Source organism: Cibotium barometz, chromosome 44 (assembly GCF_041138505.1).
Source record: "Cibotium barometz isolate CiBa-2024 chromosome 44, ASM4113850v1, whole genome shotgun sequence".
NCBI classification, from domain to species: domain Eukaryota; kingdom Viridiplantae; phylum Streptophyta; class Polypodiopsida; order Cyatheales; family Cibotiaceae; genus Cibotium; species Cibotium barometz.
The window spans coordinates 26917799-26945298 of record NC_141089.1 but is presented as its reverse complement, the minus strand read 5'-3'; the positions used below and the strand labels follow the sequence as shown (position 1 = coordinate 26945298).

Here is a 27500-nt window from a genome sequence, read left to right as displayed (position 1 = left end):
GGCCATGATATGCCACACATGGAGGGTGGGAATGAGCAGACATACATTCACTTGTGAGGCAAACTAAGTGGACTCTCTCCCCCTCTCTCTCTCTCTCTCTCTCTCTCTCTCTCTCTCTCTCTACCTGCTACAAAATATCATCGATTTATGTGTACATGAAAAACTCTCCTTGCTCCATACTAATGGTAGCCTACTACTACAAAAATCACCTCACTTTATCCAAACAGCCCCATCTTCCAACTCATCCACGAAAGGGGGGTGCAGTTGGGTGTGATTGGGGGTTGCTGAATTAGCATTTTCTAGATCCTTTGATATTGTGGGAGCTTTGGCCAGCCACTTTGTAACACATCACTAACTCTCTCTTGACAGAAGGCATTTCTACACTACTTGGGGGTTGATGGTGGCTTACAAGTAAGAAAATAGTGCTCTTAGTAACTCAACCAATGTTGGGCCTGTTAAATGCTCTTAGAAGCCTGTCAAACAATGCAGGAGACATGAGCCAAAAAGTGCCAAGCTTTCTCAAACCATGTGGGTCTTGATGGCAAGAGGAAGGGGTACAATTCACAAGATGGGATCACACTTGCATGGCTCTCTGAAAAACAATAATGATAGAAATAAGTCTACCACTGATTATAGTGACACAGTGAAGATGTTTCTATAATTTAAGGAAAGCGATTCTCACTAAATAGAAAGGCTCCTTTTTGCATGTCCAAGCTCAAAACAACATTCGGGCAGCTATAACTCCACTTTTACTGCAATAGAATCCTTCCTTATTTTTTTATAAACATAGGGCATACATATAAGGCACTCACTCCACTCAGAATTGACTAAGCAATGCCACGTTCAAATGAGTAGTGCATCTGCAGCTGAAGCATTGTTTCGATGATATATGTAACAGCACAAGTGTACCATTCACTTTTCCGACATTCCACAGCAGCACATCTTCGGACCTTCTGCAAGAGCTGAAAGGCAGTCAGGCGGTCAAACCATCCTTTCAATGAATCATGTCAATACTATTCACTCATAGGTAGCCAGGTCTGCTTCCTGTCCATGCAGAAAAACGCTTTCATAGGCCTACCAGTCTAAACACTTGTTCCCCCAAGGCCAATGTAGCAAAATTAAGATAGAAATTAACATTTTGGCACCAGGGTTTAATTAATTAAATGGGTCACTTTATAAGCCTCTTGGAAGTTTCATCAGTCTATAACCCTATAGCAAGTGCCTTGCAAAGAGAACTTACCTCAGGAATGGATACAATTGTCACGCCCCCTCAAGACTGGTGGACTCCATGGGTCCCTGCCACAGCATAAAATCTCTACATTTAGTAACCGCCCAATGTGTGCAAACTCTTCAACAACAACAATATAGAGAAAAATGCAAGACACAGTCCCATGCATTTCACACAATGCATTAACATCCAGGACGCCTCCTCAATCAGGGCTTCGAATTAGCTCGACTCTGTAGGACAGTAGCAGAACCACACCACATCATGACACAGCTTCCCACTGCAAAAATCCACCAAAATGCTTCTACAATTTATCTGCTTTTGTTCTAGATAAGGAAAAAGTAGAGGCTGTTAAATGCACGTGGCTCCTGTAATAAGGCACCTTAATCAAAGGATCTATCACATTTATATCTGAGTCTCTATTCTCCAGTTCGGGTGCTCTTGTGCTTTGGCGATGAGGAACAGAAGGCATGAGCCTTTCGGCTTTCATTCGGCCCCAAGTAACACAATAAAGTCCGACAATAATCAAAGCACCACCAAGAACACTGCAAATGTAATTCCACAATACCACAGAGGCTTTAGCTTCCCACACACGGACTCTCTCTCTCTCTCTCTCTCTCTCTCTCTCTCTCTCTCTCTCTCACAGTTGATGAGCCAGTTAAAACGAGATGCGGGGAGAATCGATTAGGATGGTGGAAGCTAAAAACAACCAACAAGCCCTGCTCATCACGGGGTTAGAAGTCCAAGCCTCCGCACTCAAAGCAGAAAACAATAATCTGAAATTCAACCATCTCTTAATGATGAGCTGAGTATGCTTAGGGAGCAAGTGAAGACCCTCCAAGAGGAGGAGGAGAAAATTACCAGTGAGGCAACCACATGGGCTGAAATGATCCAAAAGACACAGAGGCAGGTGGAGGAAGCGGGCAATTGGATCGAGGTCGCCAAGAAACAACGAAACCCACCCTCAACTCTGAACATCATCATGACATGCTTGAAGAGGAGAAGAGACGGAAGATCTGAGCACCATATGTGAGCGGTGGGATGGAAGGAATGCAGGAAGATGGGAATTCCCGACACCCCCTTCGTTGAGGCATGGAAAAGGGGCAAGGACACCACAAAGGAGCGCGCATTCATCCTCAAGTTTGATGGTTTGGAGGCGACATAGGCATTCCTCACCAAAGGGTGGACCTTAAAGGAGGAAAAGTCTTATCTTGAGGATGACCTCACACCAGCCCAGGTCGCACACAAGAGGGAGTGCATGCCGCACATACTAGTAGCGCGAAAGGCAGGGAAGTGGGCAGTGTAGAGAGATGGGAGGGTGATTATCACCAAGCGGCGCTCTCCATGACGGTGTGCAACCTATGAGACCAAGCTAGAGATTGTAATCTGGAACTGCAATGGCGCTATGCGAACAGATGCAGGTCTGCTTAAGGAAACATTTGGAGGGCGTGACATGGTCCTACATACAGAGACACACCAATGCCAAGGGAGCCGACTACCCGAGGGGGGGATATAAATGGGAGTCGGTCCACCGCCCACAGCCACGCACAGCAGGAGGCACTAGAAGCTCAGGAGGAATGGCCATATTATAAACAGAGGAGCCTAGGGGATATCCTCCCTGCCGGAGACTTCAATGCCCGCACTGCCAGTGCACAGGTACCCTTCTTCGAGACAGATGATCCCATGTACCAGGAGATCAACATGGTGGGCAAGGATCTCAAGTGGAGATCACACGACATGGTGACCTGCACGCACTATGGGGAGTACTTCCTGGCCCTTGGTGGGGCTCATAGACTAGCCATTTACAATGGCCTAGCCCAATGGCCTAGTTCCAATTCTTTCACTTGCTACCCTTCCAGTACGGTGGACTACTTGGTGGGCTCTCTCTCCATGATACCACTCATCCCAGACTTTACCATTTCACCCTGCCCCATCAGTGTTGCAGCTGATCACGCATACTTACCCTTCTCCCTCACATGCAGGTACACCACATAGCCACATGCTCTACCACATCATTGCCACCTGAGATACCACTTCACCAGGGAGACCTCTTCTGTCTACTCTGCCCACATTTTCCACACTCTCTCCAGCCTCACCACACATCCTACTTGATGACCTTACCACACAGCTTGCAGCCACCATAAATCCGCCGCAGCTGTCTTCCCACACACCAGAGCCACTCCCTGACAACCAAGTGGGACTGTTCCACAGAACAGTCCCAGAACAGCTGGTATGATGAGGAGCGCCGTGAGACCCGTGCCCGCCTGCAGTAGGAGGTTGCTCTAGGCTCCACCACTCACCAGTAGGCGCAAGCGATCTTTCGACGTCTCGCATGGAGGAAGAAGCAAGTGTTAGCATATTCATCCCTAGTTTCTACCCATGTACGGTGTCCCCTTTTGATCCCTTTTATGGCCCTTGGTTGTGGGCTGGCCACCCCCATTTTCTTGGTATTTTTCACTATTTTCCTAGTATTTTTCCCAGGTTGGGTGACTTTTCCCAGTTGGCCAGCTCTGATTTGTCTAGTCGACCAGAACTTTTCTCCAGTCGGCCAGCCCTTCATTACCTATTTATAGGTGGGCTTGCCTCCCTCACTTTCCATCTTGTAGTCTTGATTCGTATCCCTCACTGATGAGACCTTTTATGTCTCTTGCTCGGGATTGTTTCATTGCAGTATATTCAGCATAGTTGCTTCATATTTCTCTCTTGCACTCTCTCTCAGCACACTCTAGTGCTTGTATGCTTCCGCTCTATGCACTTTTTCATGGTATCATCGCTCTAGGTTCAGAGTTCTCTCTGCTGCCCCAGATTTTGCCCTATCTACAGCCCCTTCACCTCTGCGTTTTTTTCCAGATTTGCAGCCCTCTGGTTGCTGCGTTTTCTGGACAGTTGCTGCTGGTCGCTCTACCTTCACTTGGGTTTCATCGCTTTCAGCCTAAAGGTACCTTCTCATTAGCGGTTTTTCTCTATTGGAGTGTGGAACTGGTCGGCCTGTATTTTCAGGCTTGCAGCCCCTTGTTTGGCTATGTTTTCTTCTCTAGTGGGCATTACCTATTGCAGAGGGGGTCTTGTGGTGACTCTACCTTTGGTGGCAACCTTGGTACCTGTGGTGGAGACTCTCGCTCTTGCAGAGTGCTGAAATGAAGCACAATTGCAGAAAGCCCAAGACTTCCCAGCCTGCCACTCCCAAGGCAACTGCCTCGGGGAGGAAAAGGCCAGAACCAAACACGGTCTTCCCTAGGATAGAGCACGGGAGCCTCTGGCTCCAAGAACTCAACCGATATGCCCAAGCTTACTACAGACCAGAAAGCTCAAGCAGGCAAGACCGGTGGTAAATTGAGTGCTGAGGAGACAGCTCAATACAAGGAGGAGGGTAGGTGCTTCTTTTGTCATACAAAAGGACACACTTCTAGGGAGTGCCCTAAGAAGACTACCACTCCACAGACAACCACCCCAGCCTCCACGGCTTCCATGGTGAGTCCTGCTCCCACACAGACCCCAGTGGCTGTCCCTAGTTCTTCGAATCCCAGTGCTCCGGTTGCTGCAATCATTAGCCGGGAGCTCGAAGATAAGCAGAAGGGCGCCCATGACCAGGAGTATGAGCGCAACGAATTGCTCAAGACCTTTGGCTACATAGGTGGCCAGAGAGTCGTCGTCTTGTTTGACAGTGGTAGCACGAAGGATGAGGTCACGGAACACGCCGCTTGGCGAGCTCGTTTCGTCTTGACTTCAGTGGACAAGAAAGTTAAGGGTTTTAGCACATCCATGATGACGAGCATCAAGTTCAAGGCTCAAAGTGCTAAGTTAGTTATTTAGGGCATAGAGTTTGTCCATGATTTTATGGTTGCCTCTATTGTAGGAGCAGACATAATTTTGGAAATTCAGTGGTTTCACAAGTTCCAGCTAGATATCGATTGGTACAAGCACACTTTCGAGATTAGTCAGAATGTGTAACAAGCCCCAGTGACCATTAAGTGTGAGCCAAGAATCCCGAACTTTCCTCTCATAAGCCATTTACAGGCTAAACGAGAAATCAAGAGAGACGCACAGTGTGCGATGATTTACATCCAGACTACCCAGACAGTGGCCAGTGCTTCAGAGAAGTACCATGTTCTCCATGACAAGTTCCAGAAGATAATCTCCCTCCCCAGCTTCCCCCGTCTAGACCGGAGGACCACAGAATAGATCTCCTCCCAGGCTCAAATCCCTCGAACAAGTTTCCATACCGCCTTTCCAAGGCAATGGATTCGGAGTTGAACCGCCAACTCCAAGAATTGTTGCAATCTGGCTTCATATGTCCTAGTGTGTCGCCATTTGCAGCACCAATCCTATTTGTCAAGAAGAAGGATGGGTCTTGTCAATTGTGTGTCGATTATCGTGCTTTAACTTGCTCAGGAAGCACGGGAGTGGGCATGCATCACTTGACCATGAGCATAATTAAACATTTCAGCATTTAATCACAGCCATTAAACAATCCACAAAGCTGAAAATAAAAGTTGCACATATAACACCACATAGAGGCCGGAATGGGCCGACCCCTCCCTTGGAGTATTTCATTATCCAAGGAGAAATATAACATGTACAAGCTTTGAGGGCCTTACTCTCCCCATGGGAGATGCCAGATTATCCATATACAATCATAAACCTGTCCTTCGTCCAATATGGCTATCCAACATGTCCTTCCATAGGCGCACAAACATGTATAACAGCCCACATGGCTCTTCCATATGCACATAAACTTGTATGACAGCCCATATGGCTCTTCCACGAGCACATAAACCTGTAAATCCCCCCATGTGGCTCATCCATGAACTCATAAACCTGTAAACCAGCCCATGTGGCTGATTCATGAGCTCATAAACATGTATAACAGCCTGTATGTTGCAAAAAACCAAAAATTTCAGCAAGCTTTAGGACTGTTTTACTGAAATTCAACCATCTAGTGTGTGCAAGATGGTGAAGAGTAGTGAAAATCATCTTCCCCAAGCTGGATATGACTATGGTGGGATTAGAAATGAAGAGAAAGTGAAAAATCAAAGTTTTTAGCCTCCAAACACCTGCTTGAAACTCAAACTCACCCAAGAGAACTCTCATGTTCAAATAAGCAAAAAAAAATGCTACAATGCCATGTGTAGTGCATTGACAAGTGTGAGGACACTTGTCTCACGTTTATCCTCTTATCCACCACATGTCCCAAATCCAAAGGCCAAAAATTCCACAATCTTTAGCTCTAAAATATCCCAAACGATAGCTAATTTCACAACAATGTTTTGGCATTACTCGATCTCTGTCCAATTCCGGAGGTAATGACGCGAACGAAAATTCCATTGGATATTGCCAAAAATAGCAACTTTTTCTAAAATTTAGGAGATGATCTCTTTGTGTTTCACCACATGAGAAATATATGACCATGTAGAAACATGTTTCATTACTCGATCTCCCCCAAATCCTCAAGAGTTCGTCATACATACTTTCCACTTGACACTTGAGCTCCAAAACCCATTTCTGTGTCCAAGAAACCGTCTCGAGTGCGTGGACCATGCTACGAACACTTGAGTAGACATGACCAATACTCATAAACCTGTAAACCAGCCCATGTGGCTCATTCATGAGCCACATAAACCTGTAAACCAGCCCATGTGGCTCATTCATGGGCTCATAAACCTGTATAACAGTCTCTATGTCGCAAAAAACCAAAAAATTCAGCAAGCTTTAGGACTATTTACCTGAAATTCAACCATCTGGGGTGTGCAAGATGGTGTAGAGTAGTGAAAATCATCTTCCCCAAGCTGGATATGACTATGGTCGGCTTAGAAATGAAGAGAAATGGTGAAAAATTAGAGTTTTCAGCCTGCAAAAACTTGCTTGAAGCTCAAACTCGCCCAAGATAACTCTCTCATGTTCAAATAAGCAAGAAAATGCTACAATGCCATGTGTAAAGCTGAATTGACGAGTGTGAGGACACTTGTCTCACTTTTATCCTTTTATCCGCTTGTCCCAAATCCAAAGGCCATGCCACAATGTTCAGCTCTAAAAATATCCCAAATGATAGCTAATTTCACAACGATGCTTTGGCAATACTCGATCTCCGAACTTTGGAGGTAATGACACGAACGGAAATTCCATCAGAGATTGCCAAAAATAGCAACTTTTCCTAAAATTTAGAAGATGATCTCCTTGTGTTCCACCACATGAGAAATACATGGAAGCACCATGTAGAAACCTGTTTCATTACTCGATCTCCCCCAAATCCTCAAGAGTTCGTCATACATACTTTCCACTTGACACTTGAGCTCCAAAACCCATTTCTGTGTCCAAGAAACTGTCTCGAGTGCATGGGCCATCCTACGAACACTTGGTCCTCTGTACTAGATAATCCCCCATTCCCAAAGCTTGTACATTCTTGATCTTTTGGGCATCCAAAGCCCTCCCACACACATGAATTCTAGAGATACCCAAAATGGTAACACGTGCACCCTTCCACACACATGAATTCTGGAGATGCCCAAAATGGTAACACGTGCACTCAATAAGCTAACTATCGAGAGTAAGTTCCCGATGCCTCGAATAGATTATATTCTCAAGAGGTTGAATGGGGCCAAGGTGTTCTCGAAATTGGACTTAAAGAGTGGGTACCACCACGTGAGGATTGTTGAGGGGAGCATCTCCAAGAGACAGCCTTCCGTACGAAACATGCTCACAATGAATTTGTGGTCGTGTCTTTTGGCTTGACGAACGCCCCAACCACATTCAACCGCATGATGATGCGTGTGTTCAGGGACTTAATAGGAAAGTGTGTGTTCATATTTCTGAACGACATACTAGTGTTTTCAGCTACCACTAAGCAGCATGACATTGATTCATTAAGTTGCGTGAAAGCAACAAGCTCTACATCAATGAGAAGAAGTCGGAATTTTATTTGTTCAAGGTTCACTACCTTGGATACATTATCAGTGCCAAGGGCATTCGACTTGATCCGGCCAAGGTGGCCGAGATTGTCAATTGGGAAGTACCACAAACTACTTATGACATCAGATCCTTTGTGGGTATATGCCAGGCATACTCCACCCACATAGACAAGTTTTCTAACCTCTCAGCGGATCTCACCGATCTACTAAAGGGTATCAAGACTGGAAGGCAGCGGATTCGAACAACTCCACCAACGTTGGAGGCATTCGAGAACCTCAAGGTGGCTTTGTCAAAAGCGCCTTGTCTAGCGTTTGCCTCGTGGGACGAGCCGTTCCATGTGATCACCGATGCAAGTAACATTGCAATTGGCGGTGTATTATAACAGAATGGCCATCCAGTAGCTTATATGTCTCGTAAGTTACTGCCCACCACAGAAAAGAATTACTCGGTCTACAATCAGGAACTCCTCGCAGTTATTCAGGCCCTGAAGCATTGGCAACATTTCCTCTATGACTGAGGATTTGAGGTTCACACTGACCATCAAGCATTGCATTGGATTCAAACAATGCCAAGTGCACAATGGAGTGACCAACAGTACCGCCGGAGCCAGATCTTCCAGCAATTTGGTGGTATGATCGAGTACCTTCCAGAAAAGGTCAACCCCATGGCCGATGCTTTGAGCAGGAAGGGACAAGTGACTTTGATTCAGACCACTAGACTCGACCTCACTAGTACGGCACTAGCTGACATGAAGCACACATACGCAGATTCCGAGGAATTCGGTACAGTGGGAACAAGCATTGGATGCCACAAGACTATGCCACTTTTTGATACACGATGGTTGGCTTTTCTACGAAGGCCGACTTTGTGTCATGAAGTCGTTCAGGGCAGCTCTTGTCCATGATGCCCATGACGCCATCATTGGTGGTCATCGGGGCATGAATTCGACTCTGGAGAAGTTAGAAAGGCAATATTATTGGCCAAGAATGAGGCAAGATGTGTTTGCACATGTGCAATAGTGTGACATTTGTCAAAAAGTGAAAGCTCACCGTGGGAAGAAGATAACGTTGTTACAACCTTTACCAATTCCCAAGGGACCTTTCAAGATATCTTGATGGATTTTGTCACGAATCTGCCTCCCAGTCCAAGTTAGTGTAATACTCAGTGCTTGACTATTGTTGAAATATTTAGCAAATTTGTTATGCTTATCCCATGCAGGGTCAATGTGACCGTTGAGGATGTTGTCCATTTGTTTATTCGACATTGGTATCCGATTGGCGGGATCCCTAGGACCGTGTGTCAGACCGAGATGCCAAGTTTACCAGTCATTTTTTGGAGGGCATTGTTTGATAACTTTGGTACTATATTGAATTTTTCCAGTGCATTTCACCCACAAATGGATGGCCAGACACAAATCTACAACCAATTCGCCTTTGATGTGCTGAAGTGTTATGTCCACGGAAAAGAAGCTTGCCAGACATGAGCTCGCTAAAGCTTTCGCTCCCCCCTCTCCCCCCCTGCTCGCGCTGCCGCCTGCACGCACACCCCCCTCCCCGCCCTCGCGACTGTTCCCCCCGCCTGCCCTGTCCTCTCCACCCTCGCGTTTGCTCCCCCTCCCCCCCCCCCCCCGCCCTTGCTCTCTAGCGCCCACCGCCCCCTGCTCCGTCTCCTTCGCTCCCCTGCTTTCCCCTTCCTCAGCGACCCACCCCCTCTGCCTGCCTCCGCCCTCTCCCCCCCACCCCCTTTCGCGTTTCCTCCACCCCCCCTGGCCTTTTCGCCGCCGCCTTACGCCCCTCCCCCTCTTTTTGTGTTTTTCCGCCCCCCTCTGTTTCTCTGTCTTCCACCTTTCCCCCTCCGCCTTTTGTGCAGCTCGGTTCTTGCAGGACTCTCCGCCTTCGCTTCGCCTTTGACTTAGCTTCAGATACTGATGGAGGCTCCTCCCGCCCCACCTCAGATGGACTCTTCGCAGCCCCCTCGCCCGCCCCTGAGAATACCCCCATCAGGCTTTCTCTTTCGCCAGAAGAGGAAGCGAGCCTCGCCGCAGAGGTGGAACACCTCCAGGCACATTCCACCATCTGCCATATAGTCGGCACTCGCCCCAGCAGAGGGGAGATCCAGGATATTCTCCAGGCCCGCCTTCTTGCAGATGTGGGCAAGATCCTGGACGTTCAGTTACTGGGCCGTGGACACTACCAGATTGAGTTCGAGACAGCCCAGAGCGTGGCCCAGGTCCTAGCCATGAGTCCCCTTGACATCAGGGGCGCTCGGGCATTCTTCAGACCTTGGCAGCATGGCTTCGACCCAGCAGAGCAGCTGAGCAGGGAGAGCGCCTATTCCATGTCACAGTTTGTTTCCCTGGACTCCACCGCAAGTACCTTCCGCTCCTTTCTAGGCTAGGAGCATTGGTGGGCTCGGTGCTTGAGACTGGCCCCACAGCAGCTTCAGTGGTGGCTAGAGCAGCTGGTCTACCTTCGGTCAGAGTTTTGGTTCCTGACATCTCCTCCCTTCCGAAGGTCATTCAGCTACCTAGGATAGGGGGGGGGGGGATGGATTGATCAGAGAGTGGAGTTTTTGGGGCTCCCGAACCAGTGTTTTATATGCAGGCAAGTTGGCCACATGGCCAAGGCCTGCCCTCGCAGGAGACCCCGACCTTCACCGCAGCAGCAGCAGGCCCCCGATGGCCCGCCCACAGATACGGCTCGGCACGTAGCCTCCAGCACACCTGTTCAGCCCACAGAGACCTCGGAGTGGCAGCCTGGACAGGGGCGCCATAGAGGGCGACAGCCACAGCAGCACGCCCAGAGACCGATGCAGCAGCAGCCACAATCTCAGCATCACTGGGTTCCAGTGAGGAACAGCTTTGCTCCCCTCCAGGAGGAGACCCCAACGCAGGCTGAGGATCAGGAGATGCCAGCACCCCCTCCTTCGCCCCCACCCCCCCCTCCCCAGTCCCCCCCTCCCGCCTCGCTTCCACCTAGGCAGGATGGATCGTTAGCCACTGAGCCCGGGGAGATCAGAGCCATTGCCACTGAGTTCTATAGAGACCTGCTTTCAGCGGAGCCACGGAGGCACGGGATGCTTGCAGACAGACTGTGTGGGCCCATGTGCAGAGGAGGGTCACAGATTGTATGCGCACAGTTCTGGGTGAGCCTCTTTCAGAGGTTGAGCTTGCTGAGGCTTTGAGGGTCCTTCCGCGCCATAGTTGCCCTGGGAAGGACGGATTGACGCCTGCCTTTTTTATGCGCCATTGGGACCTTTTGGGGCCAGGCCTCCGCAGGGGCTTTCAGTATGTTTTGGACACTGGGGTGATGCCACAGAGCTTTTCAGAGGGCTTGATCTTTCTTATCCCCAAGGGGGAGGGAGTGTCAGATGATATTCGGCATTGGAGACCTATTACGATCCTCAATACTGTCTACAAGGTCTTAGCAAAGGCCTTGAGTTTGAGGATCCAGCCCTTCCTTGGGGAGTTGATTCATGCTACCCAGACAGGATTCGTCAAGGAGCGCAGTATCCTTGACAACATTTTCACCTTCTGGGAGGCGACGACCTGAGCTAGATTTCTCGATGAGGACCTGGTCGTGATGCTTCTCGATTTTGAGAAGGCATATGATAGAGTCGATTGGGGTTTCTTAGAGGGCACTATGCTTCGCCTGGGCTTTGAGCCAGTTTGGATTCGAGGAGTGGCGGCTCTATATTCCACAGCTTGTAGCCAGGTGCTGATGGCAGGAGGACGGGGGCCGAGTTTTGAGTTGACCAGATCAGTCCGTCAGGGGTGTCCTCTCGCCCCGTTTCTTTTTCTCTTCTTTGCTGAGGCTATGAGCATGTATCTGACGGCAGAGGAGGTTGGTTTAAGAGGACTCCAGCTCCCAGTCCGAGGTGAGGACCTACTCGATGCTGAGTTTGCTAATGACACGGGATTGTTTTTGCATGGCCAGGAGGCCAATCTTCAGAGGGCAGAGCAGTCGCTACAGGTTTTTGGTGCAGCTTCAAGAGCATTGATCAATTGGCGCAAGACAGTGGCCTTTTGGATCAGTAGCGCTCCCACTCCGACACGGAGCCCAGACCCGGGTTTTAGATGGATTCCTCTTGGCACAGCAGTGTGGTATTTGGGATGCCAGATTGGACTAGATTTGTCACCTGAGCAGCAGATCACCCCGCTTCTTCTGAGCATTCGGAAGAAGCTTTTGTATTGGAGTACAGCTCGACTATCCTTGGCTGGGAGGGTGGTGGTGACAAATCAGGTGCTTTTAGCGACCATGTGGTACATCACGTCTTGCTGGATCTTCTCGAGCTCTTGCATCAGCCAAGTACAGAGGCTGATCAGGAACTTTCTTTGGTCTGGGCGGGATGGTCAGCCAGCCCGGGCTAAGGTTGCTTGGGTAGTTATTACTCTTCCGCTGGCCCAGGGGGGCTTGGGCATTATAGATCCAGTTGATCAGAGTAGAGCCTTATTGGGGAAGCTTATTGTTCGGGGGCTGCTTCGAGGCGCTGAGCCCTGGAAGGAACTTCTTTTTCAGCGACTGCAGGCTAGGGCTCCCCCAGCAGGGGGCACTTGGGCACCAGAGATACGCTGGATCTTCATAGAGATGAGGAGGACAGGCCTCAGTAGAGGATAGGAGGACAGATTTGCCTTGAGCATCCTGCGAGCTTGGGAATTGCTAAGACCGGGGCTTTCTCAGAGACCTACTTGTGATGAGGAGCGGGCCAGACAGCCGCTCATCTGGAGCCCAGCGGTACGCACAGAGCAGGGTCATATGCTGGGATCTTGGCCTCGTCTAGCCTGGGGACCATTGGCGGCAGGCCTAGCACGCAGTTTTGGAGACTGGCAGGCCTTCTACGGTCTCCCAGAGGAGATCCAGGTGGAGAGGCTGAGTCACTTCAGAGGGGAGCTGATTATGAGGGATGACATTCAGGAGGCACTCACTGACGAGTGGTTCACGCCTCTCGAGCCAGCGGCCCCACGGTGGATGGGAGCCTTTACACAGTTGGAGATCTTGATTGCTGTCAGAGCTTGCACTGAGGATGGTAGATGCCTCTACTATGAGATCCAGGATGAGGGCAGACTTCAGAGAGTGGAGGCGAAGTCGCCTTTGGTTGCAGAGTGCATCTTTCAGAGGATACGGGTAGTGGCCGCGGCTTCCCGGAAGTGGCATATTGATCCAGCCCCTGCAAATGTGGACTCTGATTGGCGCATATGGGCATTTGCTGCGCGCCCCTTGGCCCGGCTCTAGTGGGACCCTGGCGAGTACGAGTGGCATGATCCTTATGCATCCCCTGAGGCCACAGAGATCACCTTTTTTTTTTTCCCGAGAAAAGATCCTTTCATTAGTTATATAAAAAACGCCCGTAGGGCTACAAAAGATCTCGCCTGCTCATAAGAGAGACAGAGCAGAGAATACAGCATGGCAGCCCGGGAGACTCTCCCTAGGTGCTGCAAAATACAAGCATCAGTACAAAGACCTGAGAGGCTAAATCATACAATAGGGGGGGGGGGGGGAGAGCCAAACAGGTAGCCTGTACTGCCAACGGGGGGATCCCGTGTGTAAGGTGTAGAAAGGGCCACAGCGCCAAGTGGTGTGAAAGGCCTGGCGCCGTAAGATCGCCTCATCCGAGTCTCCCCGGATGCGGTCGTACTGTCCTCGCAGGGTGTGGATCAACTCCTACCAAATCCCCCGTACAGTCTCTGCTGGAGGCTCCAATCTCCCCTCAAAGGCCGTAAAGCACCGGGCCCTCCAGGTGAACCAGATGGTGAGGCTGCTGAGGAGCTCCCATCGTAAATCCCTCTCCTGTGTCCAGCTGGCGGACGAGAAATCCGGTGCCGGAACCAGGCGAGGCTGGCCCCTAATAAATCCCTCTCCTGTGTCCAGCTGGCGAACGAGAAATCCGGTGCCGGAACCAGGCGAGGCTGGCCCCTAATAAATCTGATGGCCTGACTGCCCTGCTCCATCTCATAGCCCATAGAGCAGGCCCTGACGGAGTCGACCAAGCAGCGGCACCCCACGTAAACATACCCTCTGGAGAGAGGGGGGCCAGAATACGCAGCATCTGCAGCCAAATCTGCTGCGCGCGCCTGAGGGCAATCCCAAAGGCAATGTCTCTGTGTCTCCATAGGGTGGCCGCATCGGACGCAGGCCGCCGGAAGACCGCTGTAAACAAGCCAAGTACCAACTGCTGAGCCCCTGTGGGCAACCAGCCACTGAAAAGTCGAGATCCTGCGGGCCTGTCGACTAGCCCAGAGCCGAGCCCAAAAATCCTCCAGGAACTCCTGTGAGAGTCCCTGTAGTCGCCAATGCCCCGCTGCCACTGGAGAGACCGTCCTCCTCGCCGTCAAAATATGTCGCCCCAGCCGAACAGTATACTGGAAAAAGGTGATCTCTGTGGCCTCAAGCGATGCATAAGGATCATGCCACTCGTACTCCCCGGGGTCCCACTGTAGCCGGGCCAAGGGACGCACTGCATATGCCCATATGCGCCAATCCGGGAGCACATCAGCAGGGTCGGGGTCAATATGCCACTTCCGAGAAGCGGCGGCCACTACCCGAATCCTCTGAAAGGTACACTCTGCAACCAAAGGCGACTCCACCTCCACTCTCTGGAGTCTACCCTCATCCTGAATCTCATAGTAGAGGCAACTGCCATCCTCAGTGCAAGCTCTGACAGCAATCAGGATCTCCAACTGTGTAAAGGCTCCCATCCACCGTGGGGCCACTGGCTCGAGAGGCGTGAACCACTCCTCTGTGAGTGCCTCCTGAATATCATCCCTCATAATCAACCCCCCTCTGAAGTGACTCAGCCTCTCCACCTGGATCTCCTCTGGTAGACTGCAGAAGGCCTGCTAGTCTCCAAAACTACGAGCTGGGCCTGCTGCTAAAGGCCCCCAGGCTAGCCGAGGCCGAGAACCCAGCATATGACCCTGCTCTGTGCGAACCGCTGGGCTCCAGATGAGTGGCTATCTGGCCCACTCCTCAACACAAGAAGGAGGTCGCTGAGAGAGCCCCAGTCTCAGCAGCTCCCAAGCTCTCAGGATACTCAAAGCAAATCTGTCCTCCCATCCTCTACTAAGGCATGTCCTCCTCATCTCTATAAAGATCCAGCGAATCTCTGGTGCCCAAGTGCCCCCTGCTGGGGGCGCCCGAGCCTGCAGTCGCTGCAAGAGGAGCTCTTTCCAAGGCTCAGCGCCTGGAAGCAACCCCCGAACGATAAGCTTCCCCAATAAAGCTCTACTCTGATCGACTGGATCTATAATGCCCAAACCTCCCTGAGCCAACGGAAGTGTAATGACTGCCCATGCAACCTTTGCCCGAGCTGGCTGACCGTCCCGCCCAGACCACAGAAAGTTCCTGATCAGCCTCTGTACCTGGCTGATGCAAGAGCTCGAGAAGATCCAGCAAGACGTAATGTACCACATGGTCGCCAACAGCACCTGATTTGCCACCACCACCCTCCCAGCCAAGGATAGTCGAGCTGTACTCCAATACAAAAGCTTCTTCCGAATGCTCAGAAGAAGCGGGGCAATCTGTTGCTCAGGTGACAAATCTAGGCCAATCTGGCATCCCAAATACCGCACTGCTGTGCCTGGAGGAATCCATCTAAAACCGGGGTCCGGGCTCCATGCCGGAGTGGCAGCACTACTGATCCAAAAGGCCACTGTCTTGCGCCAATTGATCAATGCTCCCGAAGCTGCACTAAAAACCTGGAGCGACTGCTCTGCCCGAAGAAGATTGGCCTCTTGGCCATGCAAAAATAAGCCCGTGTCGTCTGCAAACTCAGCATCAAGCAGGTCCTCCCCCCGGATTGGGAGCTGAAGTCCTCTCAAACCGACCTCCTCTGCCGTCAAATACATGCTCATAGCCTCCGCAAAGAAGAGAAAAAGAAAAGGGACGAGGGGACATCCCTGACGGACTGATCTGGTCAGCTCAAAACTCGGCCCCCGTCCTCCTGCAATCAACACCTGGCTGCGAGCTGTGGAATACAGAGCCGCCACCCCTCTGATCCATCCTGGCTCAAAGCCCAGGCGAAGCATAGTGCCCTCTAAGAAACCCCAATCAACTCTATCGTATGCCTTCTCAAAGTCGAGAAGCATCACGACCAAGTCCTCGCCAAGAAATCTAGCTCGGGCCGTCGCCTCCCAGAAAGTAAAGATGTTGTCAAGGATACTGCGCTCCTTGACAAATCCTGTCTGAGTAGCATGAATCAACTCTCCCAGGAACGGCTGGATCCTCAAACTCAAGGCCTTTGCTAAGACCTTGTAGACAGTATTGAGGATCGTAATAGGCCTCCAATGCCTAATATCATCTGATACTCCCTCCCCCTTGGGGATAAGATAGATCAAGCCCTCTGAAAAGCTCTGCGGCATCACCCCAGTGTCCAAAACATGCTGAAAGCCCCTGCGGAGGCCTGGCCCCAAAAGGTCCCAATAGCGCATAAAAAAGGCCGGCGTCAGTCCGTCCTCCCCTGGGCAAGTATGTCGCGGCAGGACCCTCAAGGCCTCGGCAAGCTCAATCTCTGACAGAGGCGCACCTAGAACTGTACGCATACGGTCTGTGACCCCCCTCTACACATGGGCCCACACAGTCTGTCTGCAAACATCTCGATCCTCAGTGGCAGGCTCCGCTGAAAGCAGGTCTCTATAGAATGCAGTGGCAATGGCTCTGATCTCCCCGAGCTCAGTAGCTACCGATCCATCCGGTCTACCAAGCTGGGCGGACTCCTGCTCGCGCATGTCGGGGCCCAGTGATCTCAAAAAACTCTCCAGTCACTCTATCGCCAAGCTGCGTCCACTGAGAGGCCTGACGACGATAGTAAAACTCATGTCTCTGCTCCTCTACCTCTCGAACCTCCTGGCGTGCCTGGCTCAGCTGGGACGACACCCACTCACATGCAGGCTGCTGCTCCTGAAGGCGCTGTAGCGAAGCAAGGCTGCGTCTCAGCCGATGCTCCCTCTCGCGAATCTCTCCCAACCGTGTCAAAGCTGCAGCATGCAGAAAAGAGCTAAGATCGATGAGTCCCTGGGCACACTGGCCCGCTGCATCCTGGTCAGAGCACTGACTATCATGCCAGATCCTTTCAATGTCCTCAGCAAGACTGGGATCTGTAAGTACCCTCTCTGGGATCCTCAACTGCAAGCTGGGCTCCCGTGTCCTGTCCTCCAATGTCAAGATAACTGGCGCATGATCTGAAAATGAGGTGCCAGCGAGAATGCCGACGGAGCCCCCTCGCTCCCCTAACCAGTCGCCCACATAAAAGCGATCAATCCGTGATAGATTAGTCCCTCCCTGCCGGCGATCCGACCGGGAGAAACTAAGACTGTCCTGAGACCGGGAGAAAGCCCCATGCTGCCATGCATCAGTGATCCTCAGTGACATGCACAACCGGTCCCAAGCTGCAAGCTCCGTGCCGTGCACTGTAACATGACTGCCTCCCACCCTATCTGCCGGGTCCTCAAGCATGTTGAAGTCTCCCCCGACACACCAATGTGCGGCCTCTGGCAATGCATCCGTAACCTGGGTCCAGAACTCTGCTCTGGCACTAGCATGATTGGGCGCATAGACGTTGAGCACGCCCAATAGCTCATCATGCATCCTCAGAATGACATACTGTGCTCTACCAGGCACAATGATCCCTCGATCCACAATGGCCTGCCGCCATACATCTGCAATGACCATGCATACTCCTCCCTGTCCACCCAAAGGACCAAACCCTGCAGACCAAAAAGTGTCCCATCTACCAGGCATCACCGAACCATATCTCCGGATCCTGCTCTCACCCAAGTGGTGCTCCTGCATCATCAAAATATCAATGCTGCCACCAACCAGGCATCTCTGAAGCTCCTGCCTCAAGCAACCACGATAGCGTATAAAATGTGCTCCGCCAAGGCCCTGTACATTCCATGAGATGATCCTCATGGATGCCCTGCTGAGGTGGATGCTGTCTCAGCCGTACGGCGGGCCTTCGCAAGCGGCTTGGATGGAGAGTAGTCCCCATCCGAGCGGCTGCGAATCTGCCCACCCGGTGTGCTGCAAGAATCCCGAATCAGGCACCAGTGGCTGTGGCCCATGGCGACTGCCTCCTGCTCTGACAAAGCAACCTCGTGTATACACACATATCCAGGGTCGCGTGCTAAGTCTGCCACTAAGCGAACGACCAAATGCCGAATCCCTGAGGTATCCACACTCCCGGGATCCAAGAAAAAATGAGCCAACTCCCAAAGTCGGCCTATCACATCTGTCACCTCCAGATCGCTCATGTGATGAGAAAACTCAACTGCTTGAGTCTTCAAAGTGCTGAGAGCGAGCTCTAGAGTCCACTCCCGGTCGCAAGGGCCACATAGAGGGAACGAGAAGGCCACCGCTGAGTCTAGTACCTCCTCCCCGCGGGCCGGAGGTATCACTACATGAACTCGGATGGGTGCTGGCTCATGGGGGCCCTCTGCTCCAAAAAGCCGTGTGAAGGTATAATCAAAAGCCTCCGAGCGCTGTCTAATGCCAAGGCGACTCAGCCGACTGCGGATAGATGAAATCCGTGAAGCCCTAATCGGCATAGGTCTCCTCTATGATGCTCGAGCGAGGTCAGTGCTCAGCACTCTCCGGACTGCAGGTGAACGCCAAGGAACTGCCAGGGCCTCCCGGGAAGGTGAGGCGGGCGGAGGGGGAGGGGGGAGGCGAGGGGGGTGGAGAGGGAGCCGCTGCCGAAACCGGAGCGGAGGCGGGAGGAGGCAATGGTGGAAGCGAGGCGGTGGGGGGGGACGGGGGTGGGGGGGGTGAAGGAGGGGGTGCTGGCATCTCCTGGTCCTCGGTCGTCGCTGCGGGGGTCTCCTCCTGGAGGGGAGAAAAGCTGTTCCTCACACGGGAACCCAATGAGGCTGAGACTGTGGCTGCTGCTGCAGCGGCCTCTGGACGTGCTGCTATGGCTGTCTCCCTCGGCGGCGCCCCTGTCCAGGCTGCCACTCCGAGGCCTCTGTGGCCTGAGCAGGTGTCCCGGAGGCAGCCTGCCAAGCCGAATCTGTGGGCGGGCCATCAGTAGCTTGCTGTGGTGAGGGTCGGGGTCTCCTGCGAGGGCAGGCCTTGGCCAGATGGCCGACCTGTCTGCAAATAAAGCACTGATTCGGGAGCCCCGAGAACTCCACTCTCTGATCTATCCATCCCCCCCCTATCCTAGGTAGCTGAATGACCTTAGGAAGGGAGGAGATGTCAGACACCAACACTCTGACCGAAGGTAGCCCAGCTGCTCTGGCCACCACTGAAGCAGCTGAGGGGCCAGTCTCTAGTACCGAGCCCACCAATGCTCCGAGCCTGGGGAGGAGCGGAAGATACTCCCAGCGGAGTCCAGGGAAGCAAACTGTAACATGAAAAAGGTGCTCTCCCTGCTCCGCCACTGCTGGGTCAAATCCATGCTGCCAAGGTCTGAAGAAAGCCCGAGCACCCCTGATGTCAAGGGGACTCATGGCAAGGACCTTGGCAACACTCTGGGCGGCCTCGAACTCGATCTGGTAATGTCCACGGCCCAATAGCTGTACATCCAAGATCTTGCCCACATCTGCAAGAAGGCGGGCCTAAAGAAGATCCCGGATCTCCCCTCTGCTGGGGCGAGTGCCGACTATACGGCAGATGGTGGAATGTGCCTGGAGGCGTTCCACCTCTGCGCGGCGAGGCTCGCTTCCTCTTCTAGCGAAAGAGAAAGCCTGATGGGGGTATCCTCAGGGGCGGTCGAGGGGGCTGCAGAAGAGTCCCTCTGAGGTGGGGCGGGAGGAGCCTCCATCAGAGTCTGAAGCTGTGGCGAAGGCGGAGTGAATGCGATACCTGCAAGAACCGAGCTGCACGCGAAGGGCGGAGAGGGAAGGCGGGAGGAATTTTTTTTTTTTAAGAAAAAGAAGAAAAAAAAAAAGAAAAGAAAAGAAAGAAAGAACCCCAGGGGGCCGAAAAAACAGCTAGAACGGGGGGGGGGGGTAAGGCGACGAAGAAAAGGGGGGGCGGGAGCAGCGCAAGAGGAAAGGCGGTGGGGGGAGAGAGGGCTGGCGGAGGGGGGCGGGGGGACGGGGCGCTGACGAGGGGAGGGGACGCGAATGTGAACTGAAGGGGGGCGAACTGAAGGGGGGGGGGGAGCGAAGTCGAACTGGAGAGCGAAGGTGAACTGAAGGGGGGGGCGGGGCGAAGGCGAAATGAAGGGGGGGGGAGCGAAGACGGGGCGCGAAGGCGAACTGAAGGGGGGGGGAGGGGGGCGCTTCAGCGCGAGAGAGGGAGAGAAAACGAGGAGAAGGGGGGGGGGCACGATGGCGAGAAGAGGGGGGGGCGCAAAAGCACTCGTAGGCTGGGGACAGGGCGCGAGGAAGGGGAGGCGAGGGGCGAGCAGCGCGAGCAGGGGGGTGACGGCGGGAGCTTCAGCGAGCCACAAATTTTTGTAGTCACAGAGATCACCTTTTTCCAGTACACTGTTCGGTTGGGGAGACATTTTGACTGCGAGGAGGATGGTCTCTCCAGCTGCATCGGAGAATTGGCGGCTACAGGGACTCTCACAAGAGTTCCTGGAGGATTTTTGGACCAAGCTCTGGGCTAGTCGACAGGCACGCAGGATCTCGACTTTCCAATGGCTGGTTGCCCAAAGGGGCTCTGCAGTTGGCACCTGGCTTGTCTACAGTGGTCTTTCGGCGGCCTGCGTCCGATGCGGCCACCCTTTGGAGACACAGAGACACTGCCTATGGGACTGTCCACAGGCGCAGCAGATTTGGCTACGGATGTTGCGCATTCTGGCCCCCCTCTCTCCAAAGGGCATGTATACGTGCGGTGCCGCTGCTTGGTCGACTTCGTCAGGGCCTGCTCTAGGATACGAGACGGAGCAGGACAACCAGGCCATCAGATTCATTAGGAGCCAGCCTCGCCTTGTTCCTTCATCGGATTTCTCGTCCGCCGGCTGGACACAGGAGAGGGATCTACGATGGAAGCTCCTCAGCAGCCTCACCATCTGGTTCACCTGGAGAGCCCGATGTTTCAGGGCCTTTGAGGGGAGACTGGAGCCTGTTGGGGTAAAGGCATTATGCCCACCCTTATAGTGTGTACTAGCCCATAAGTTATAGTACATAGTACACTTAGTACATTAAAAGTACTAAGTGCACTATGTGTACTAGTGCAATATACATGTGTGATAGGGGAGTCACACACTCAATGCTTGAGTTGACTTATCCCCACAACTCTCTCTCTCTCTCTCCTTCTCTCTGTGTTTGTCTCTCACATGAATAACCCTAACTAATTCTCCCATTCAACTGGTATCATAGCATTTTTGATCCCCTCCCTCTTCTTATGATGGCTGCACCCTGTTTTTCTCTTACAGAACTGTAGAGATTCGCTTCTTCACTCTTCGCCTTCTTCTCCACCTGCGCCTTCCTGCTATCTGGCTTCTTCGTGGAGCTTTGCCATTAGCCCACTGATCACAGTGCGCAAGGAAGCAGTGTGTGTGATCGTTGAGATAGCAGATCGTTGAAGCGCAAGGAGTCAGCGCTGGGCAGCACACGTACGAAGGCGGATGTGCGTATGCAGGCAGACGGGTATGCGCTTGCAGCAAACCGTTGGACGTCAGACGCCTGGCCACAAGGTGTAAAACTCCTAACCGAAGCTCGCCTAAACGTGGAAAACACCCGTAGCGCGAAGGGGAGGCAGGTGAGCGAGGAGGCCAGCGCGCACAGCTGGAGGAGTCGGGCGCCGTACGGGAGAGGTTCCGATCAAATCGAACCGTCGATCCTTGCAAATGGGCAGAAACCCACGGGCGCCTCCTCCGTTTCCACGGTCTTGGTGAGACGAGAACAAGAAGGGACACACCATTCAATGCGTAGACGTGGGCTGCCCAGACTGCCTAGCACAGGTAGCCAACAGCCAGGCACCTGAGCGAGTTGCCCAGCCAACCAGGCGCAGCCAGCGCTTGCAAAGCAGCAGCAGCCAGGCGTATCCGTACAACTGCATCAGCATCAGCATCAGCATCAGCATCAGCATCAGCATCAGCATCAGCATCAGCATCAGCATCAGCATCAGCATCAGACGTGCCCCCCCCCTTCTCCTGCAACAACAAGATTCAGTCTGCAAATCTCAGAGAAATTCAAAAATTAAGAGGTATTTGCTTCAATTCTTTGGGAATTTCTTATCAATTCAATCAATTGAGCAGGTACAGGTGCCAAATTGCTCAATTTTTTGAACAAAATTGGCAAAATTGGGTGACATTGGTCACATTCAGGATCAATTTGCAGGAAACTGGATGTCGAAATTTGGGGCTTTTGATGTAATTGTGCAATTAAGCATTCATACATGCTTAATGATGTGAGAAATCGCACATTCGCGCAAAATTGCAACAAATTGCAGTGCAAATCAAAGGGCTTTTGTGCCGATTGGATTGATTTGCATGCAGGCAATCGCATTTGATGCTTTGGGCAATGTGTTGATGCCTGACAAGCACTCAATGTGCCTGACAAGCACTCAATGTGTTGATGCCTGACAAGCACTCAATGTGCCTGTAAATCAAGGGGCTTTCATGTATTAGATGTATATGTGGCCAGGGGGAAGCACTGTGAAGACTCTGGATGCCTTCATGTGCGTTAATGTACCATGTATGATCAAAAATTGATCTCAAATCAAGGGGCTTTTCGAGCTTTTATGCTTGTTGAGCTTGGCAAAGCAACAGGCAAGACTTTTATGCTTTGAATCCTCAAAAATCCACTTGCAGTCAAGGGGCTTTTGCTCAATTTCAGTTCGGGACTGTTGTATGCAATGGTGGGGACTGTAAAAGTCTGATTTTCACTCATTTGGACAGCCAGGAGAGCATTTATTGCTACTGTACCTGCTGGTACAGATTTGGTACAGCTTTGTACAAGTTTTGGCATGGCTGCACATTGATTTGAGTGAGCAAAAATCTCAATTTCAGCTGTTGTACTTGCCGGTACAGGTTTGGTACATCATTGGTGAGCACTTAGTACTGCTGTACAGTACTTTGGAAGGGGAACAGAGCACATTTAAGGTGCTGTCCTAAATCTGCAGCAACCAGATTTTTGGTGATTTCATCACATATAGTGGGAGAAAAGTTGCATTTGTGCTTCCGCAGTGGGAGATAAACTTTGGGAGAACAACTGTGAGCACTTTGTGTGCTTTTGGTGCAGTGTTTGCACATTTTGCAGGGAGTCAGGCATTGACAGGTTGCATATTGCTATGGCAACCACAGGTGAGAGCTCTTCATTGCTTCACATCAAGAAGCTTGAAGGCTCACATAACTATGATATTTGGCAAACCCAGTGCTATAATGTGTTGCTCCAGAAGAAGCAGCACAAGCCTAGTATAATGCCCGCTTCTCTTACTGCTGAAGAGTGGGAAGATATGGATGAGCTGGCAAGATCTACTATCATGTTGTCTGTGTCAGACTCTTTACTTTTCAGCATTCGTGAAGAGAAGACAGCTTGGGGAATGTGGCAGAGATTGCAGGACTTGTATGCCCAGCAAAGTGCCTCAAGCAAAGTGTATTGGTTGAAGAAACTCATAGGTCTTCAAATGAAGGAAGGGGCGTCTATGACAGCCCATCTAAATGAGTTTAACGGTATTGTCAGCCAGGTCATTAATCAAAAGTTGGCAATCGATGATGAGTTCAAAGCCACTTCTCTCTTATGCACTTTGCCAGAGAGTTGACACACATTCAGGACAGCCACTAGCAATTCGAATGCTATGCTGTCATATGCAGATGTTGAGGGTGCTCTCCTTCAAGAGGAGATGAACAGGAAAAACAACTCTGATGGAAAGTCCAATGCAATGAATGCACGAGGGAGATCCCAGCAAAGGGATAAAAGCCAAGAACGGGGAAAGAGCAAGTCCCGCTCCAAAAAGGACTTGGAATGCCATTATTGTGGCAAGAAGGGACACATCAAAAAGCAATGCTACAAATGGAAAAATGACCAAAAGGAAAAGGGAAAAGGCAAAGACAAAGACAAAGATGAAGCCAAAGATGTAAAGCCAAAGGGCAAAAGTGGAGTCAAGATTGAAGAAGTCAATGTGTCAATTGCATGTGACAGTGAGGATGAGGTCCTATAAACGTCTTCACTTGATGCCCATTCACTACTTGCAAGAGATGGTCATGGTATGCACTCATGGATCATTGATTCAGGTGCCTCCTTTCATGTCACAGGTTGCAGAGACTTGTTTGTCAGGTATACTGCTGGCAATGAAGGAGTAGTTTATTTGGGTGACAACCATGCATGCAAGATTCTTGGCAGAGGTGATGTGAGGCTTGTGTTTTCAGATGGCTCACAGCTTATGCTCCATGATGTCAGGCATGTGCCTGAGATCAAGAAGAACCTGCTTTCTACTGGACAGCTTGATGATGCTGATTATGTTACCACATTTGGTCGTGGAAAGTGGAAGATTAGTAAGGGCTCACTGGTTGTTGCTAGAGGCTCTAAGGTGGACACTCTTTACTTCATGCATGCAGGTGTTTGTCACCATGCTAATGTAAATGCAACCGAGCTCCCGGAAATCTCTATGTGGCATAGCCGGTTGGGACACATGAGTGTCAAAGGAATGGAGCAATTGTCTCGTTTTGGTTACTTGCCTTCTCTAAAGTTTTCAAGTTTTCAGTTTTGTGAGCATTGTATATATGGCAGGCAACTCCAGTGCCCCCACAAGAAAGCTCTTGGACAGAAAGATGCTCAGTTAGAGCTTGTGCATACAGATATATGTGAGATGCCTCAGCTTTCTTTGGGAGGGGCAAAAAATTTTGTCTTTTATTGACGATGCCACACGCAAGGTGTGGGTTTATCCTCTTCATTTGAAGAGTGATACATTCTCAGTGTTTCAGAAGTTTGTTGCTCATGTTGAGAATCAAACTAGCAAAACACTGAAGGCTTTGCGTTCCGACAACGATGGAGAGTATATGTCCAAACAGTTTCAGGACTTTTGTGATGCTAAAGGCATCAAGAGGGAGCTCTCTACTCCTTATGATCCTCCACAAAACGGGACAGCAAAGAGGATGAACAGGACCATTCAGGAGAAGGTCCGTTCTATGTTGTCACATGCTATGTTACCTCATGGTTTTTGGACTGAAGCTGTTATGACAGCCGTTCATCTTATAAACAGGTCACCTAACACGAGGCTTGGTGGGAAAGTGCCAGAGGAAGTATGGACAGGGAAGCCTCCGTCATACAAGCACTTGAGAGTGTTTGGTTGTGTTGCGTACGTGCACATACGCAGGGAAATGCGCACCAAACTTGATCCTAAGTCTCACAAATGCATATTCCTAGGATATGGTGACAGAGGTGAAATGGGGTATAGACTTTGGGATCCCGTGAATAGAAAGATTATACGCAGCAATGATGTCATTTTTTATGAAACATGCATGTATAAGGAGCCTGCAAGGCAACAGGAGCCTGGCAGAGTCATCTTTGATGATGATGGACATCATGGACAACAACCAAGGGCTGTAAATCAGCCATTACAGCAGCAAAACCAGCCCTTAAACGGTGCTGAAAATGGTCCAAATGGACAGCCAGAGATGGCAGAAGATATCCCTATGGATATCCCACAGTTAGAGGAGATACCGGGCATGATTTTTCAGCCTTATGGCATGGAACAGGAGCCACCAATAGGTGATATGCAGGCTGGACAGCAACCTGCAAATGATGGTCATTGGGTACGGAGGTCCACAAGACCCTCCAGAGCCCCTGACAGGTTTGTTCCAGGGGTTGACTACTTGATGCTTACTGACTGTGGGGAGCCCTCATGTTATAAGGAGGCTTTACAGAGGGCAGACAAGGCTCTTTGGGAGCGTGCCATGAAGTCAGAGATGGATTCTCTGCACAAAAATGGAACATGGAAGTTGGTGCATTTGCCTACAGGCAAGAAGGTTTTGCCATGCAAGTGGGTTTACAGGCTCAAAGTTGCACCTGATGCAAAGCCAAGATACAAAGCCAGGTTAGTGGCTAAGGGCTTCAAGCAGAAATATGGTGTGGACTTTGATGAGATCTTCTCTCCAATGGTCAAAATGACCACACTTAGAGCTGTGTTAGCTTTGGTTGCACATGATGATCTGGATTTGATTCAGATGGATGTGAAGACTGCTTTTCTTCATGGTGATCTCCATGAGGAGATATATATGCAACAGCCAGAGGGTTATACAGTGAGTGGAAAGGAGAAGCTTGTATGCAAGCTGAAAAAGAGTCTTTATGGGCTCAAACAGGCACCAAGGGAATGGTATCATAAATTTGATACATTCATGAAATCACAGGATTTCAGGAGAAGTGACATAGATCACTGCTTATACACCAAGAAAGCTTTGGATGGCAGTCTATTGATCCTCATCTTGTATGTTGATGATATGTTGATTGCCGGGAAATCTCGTAAAGAGATGGATGCCTTGAAGAAGAGGCTGCATCAGACCTTTGATATGAAGGATTTGGAGTTGTATTTGTCTCAGAAGGAATACATTGGCAAAGTTTTGTAGAGGTTCAATATGGATGGGGGGAAGAAGACTAGTACTCCTTTGCCTCCATATGTGAAACTCAGTGCTATGGACAGCCCACAGTCGGATAGTGACAGGGCTGATATGGCCAAGATTCCGTATGCTTCAGCTTGTGGCAGTCTCATGTATGCCATGGTTGCTACTAGGCCGGACATTGCATTTGCAGTGGGAGTGGTTTCTAGATACATGGCCAACCCTGGCAAGAAGCATTGGGAAGCAGTGAAAGGTGTCATGAGATACCTGAAGGGCACACAGGATATGTGCATTTGCTTTGGCAAACAGGATGCATTAGTGCATGGTTACACGGATTCGGATTATGCCGGTCATCCAGATAACCGGAAGACTACTACCGGTTATGTGTTTACATTCACAGGAGGTGCTGTGTCATGGATATCCAGGATGCAGAAGTGCACTGCCTTATCTACTACAGAGGCTGAGTATATTGCAGCCACAGAGGCTTGCAAGGAGGCATTATGGCTATCTCGGTTAGTGGTTGATTTGGGTTATACAGAGGATATTCCATTGTTGCATTGTGATAGTCAGAGTGCCATCCAATTGGCAAAGAACCCTGTCTTTCATGCAAAGACGAAGCATGTGGATGTGAAGTATCACTTCATCAGAGAGGTGATAGAGAACAAGCAAATTCAGCTTGTTAAGATTCATACGGATGACAACCCGGCTGATCTATTGACAAAGAGTTTGCCTCCGGAGCAGTTTGCTCATTGCAGACACTTGATGGGCATTGAATAAGGCCAGTTTCAACCTTGATATGGCCTTGTATATTATCATGTACATGCTGATTTTTCTTTTCCTTCATTTAAGGGCACTTTGCCTTTAAGTGGGAGGTTGTTGGGGTAAAGGCATTATGCCCACCCTTATAGTGTGTACTAGCGCA

At 50.8% G+C, this 27500-nt stretch overlaps 1 protein-coding gene across 10 annotated transcripts in view; it reads right to left on the bottom strand.

The window, feature by feature from the left end:
• Positions 1-410: 410 nt before the first annotated feature.
• Positions 411-27500, bottom strand: part of LOC147613136 (WAT1-related protein At4g19185-like) — a 70683-nt gene continuing 43593 nt past the window's right edge. Inside the window, exons 7-10 of one of the 10 annotated variants that reach the window (XR_015263365.1) lie at positions 1608-1770; positions 1241-1296; positions 683-962; positions 411-592 (exon numbers count right to left, since the gene is read on the bottom strand). Coding sequence is in view for 6 of the 10 variants with exons in the window: in XM_086782417.1 (XP_086638543.1) it covers positions 1261-1296; positions 1608-1770 (199 nt within the window). In the remaining 4 variants the exon portion in view is untranslated. Of the gene's footprint in view, positions 1045-1240; positions 1506-1607; positions 1771-27500 lie in introns of all 10 variants that reach the window. The other 9 variants (XR_015263366.1, XR_015263367.1, XM_086782417.1 and 6 more) reach the window with 9 other exon arrangements.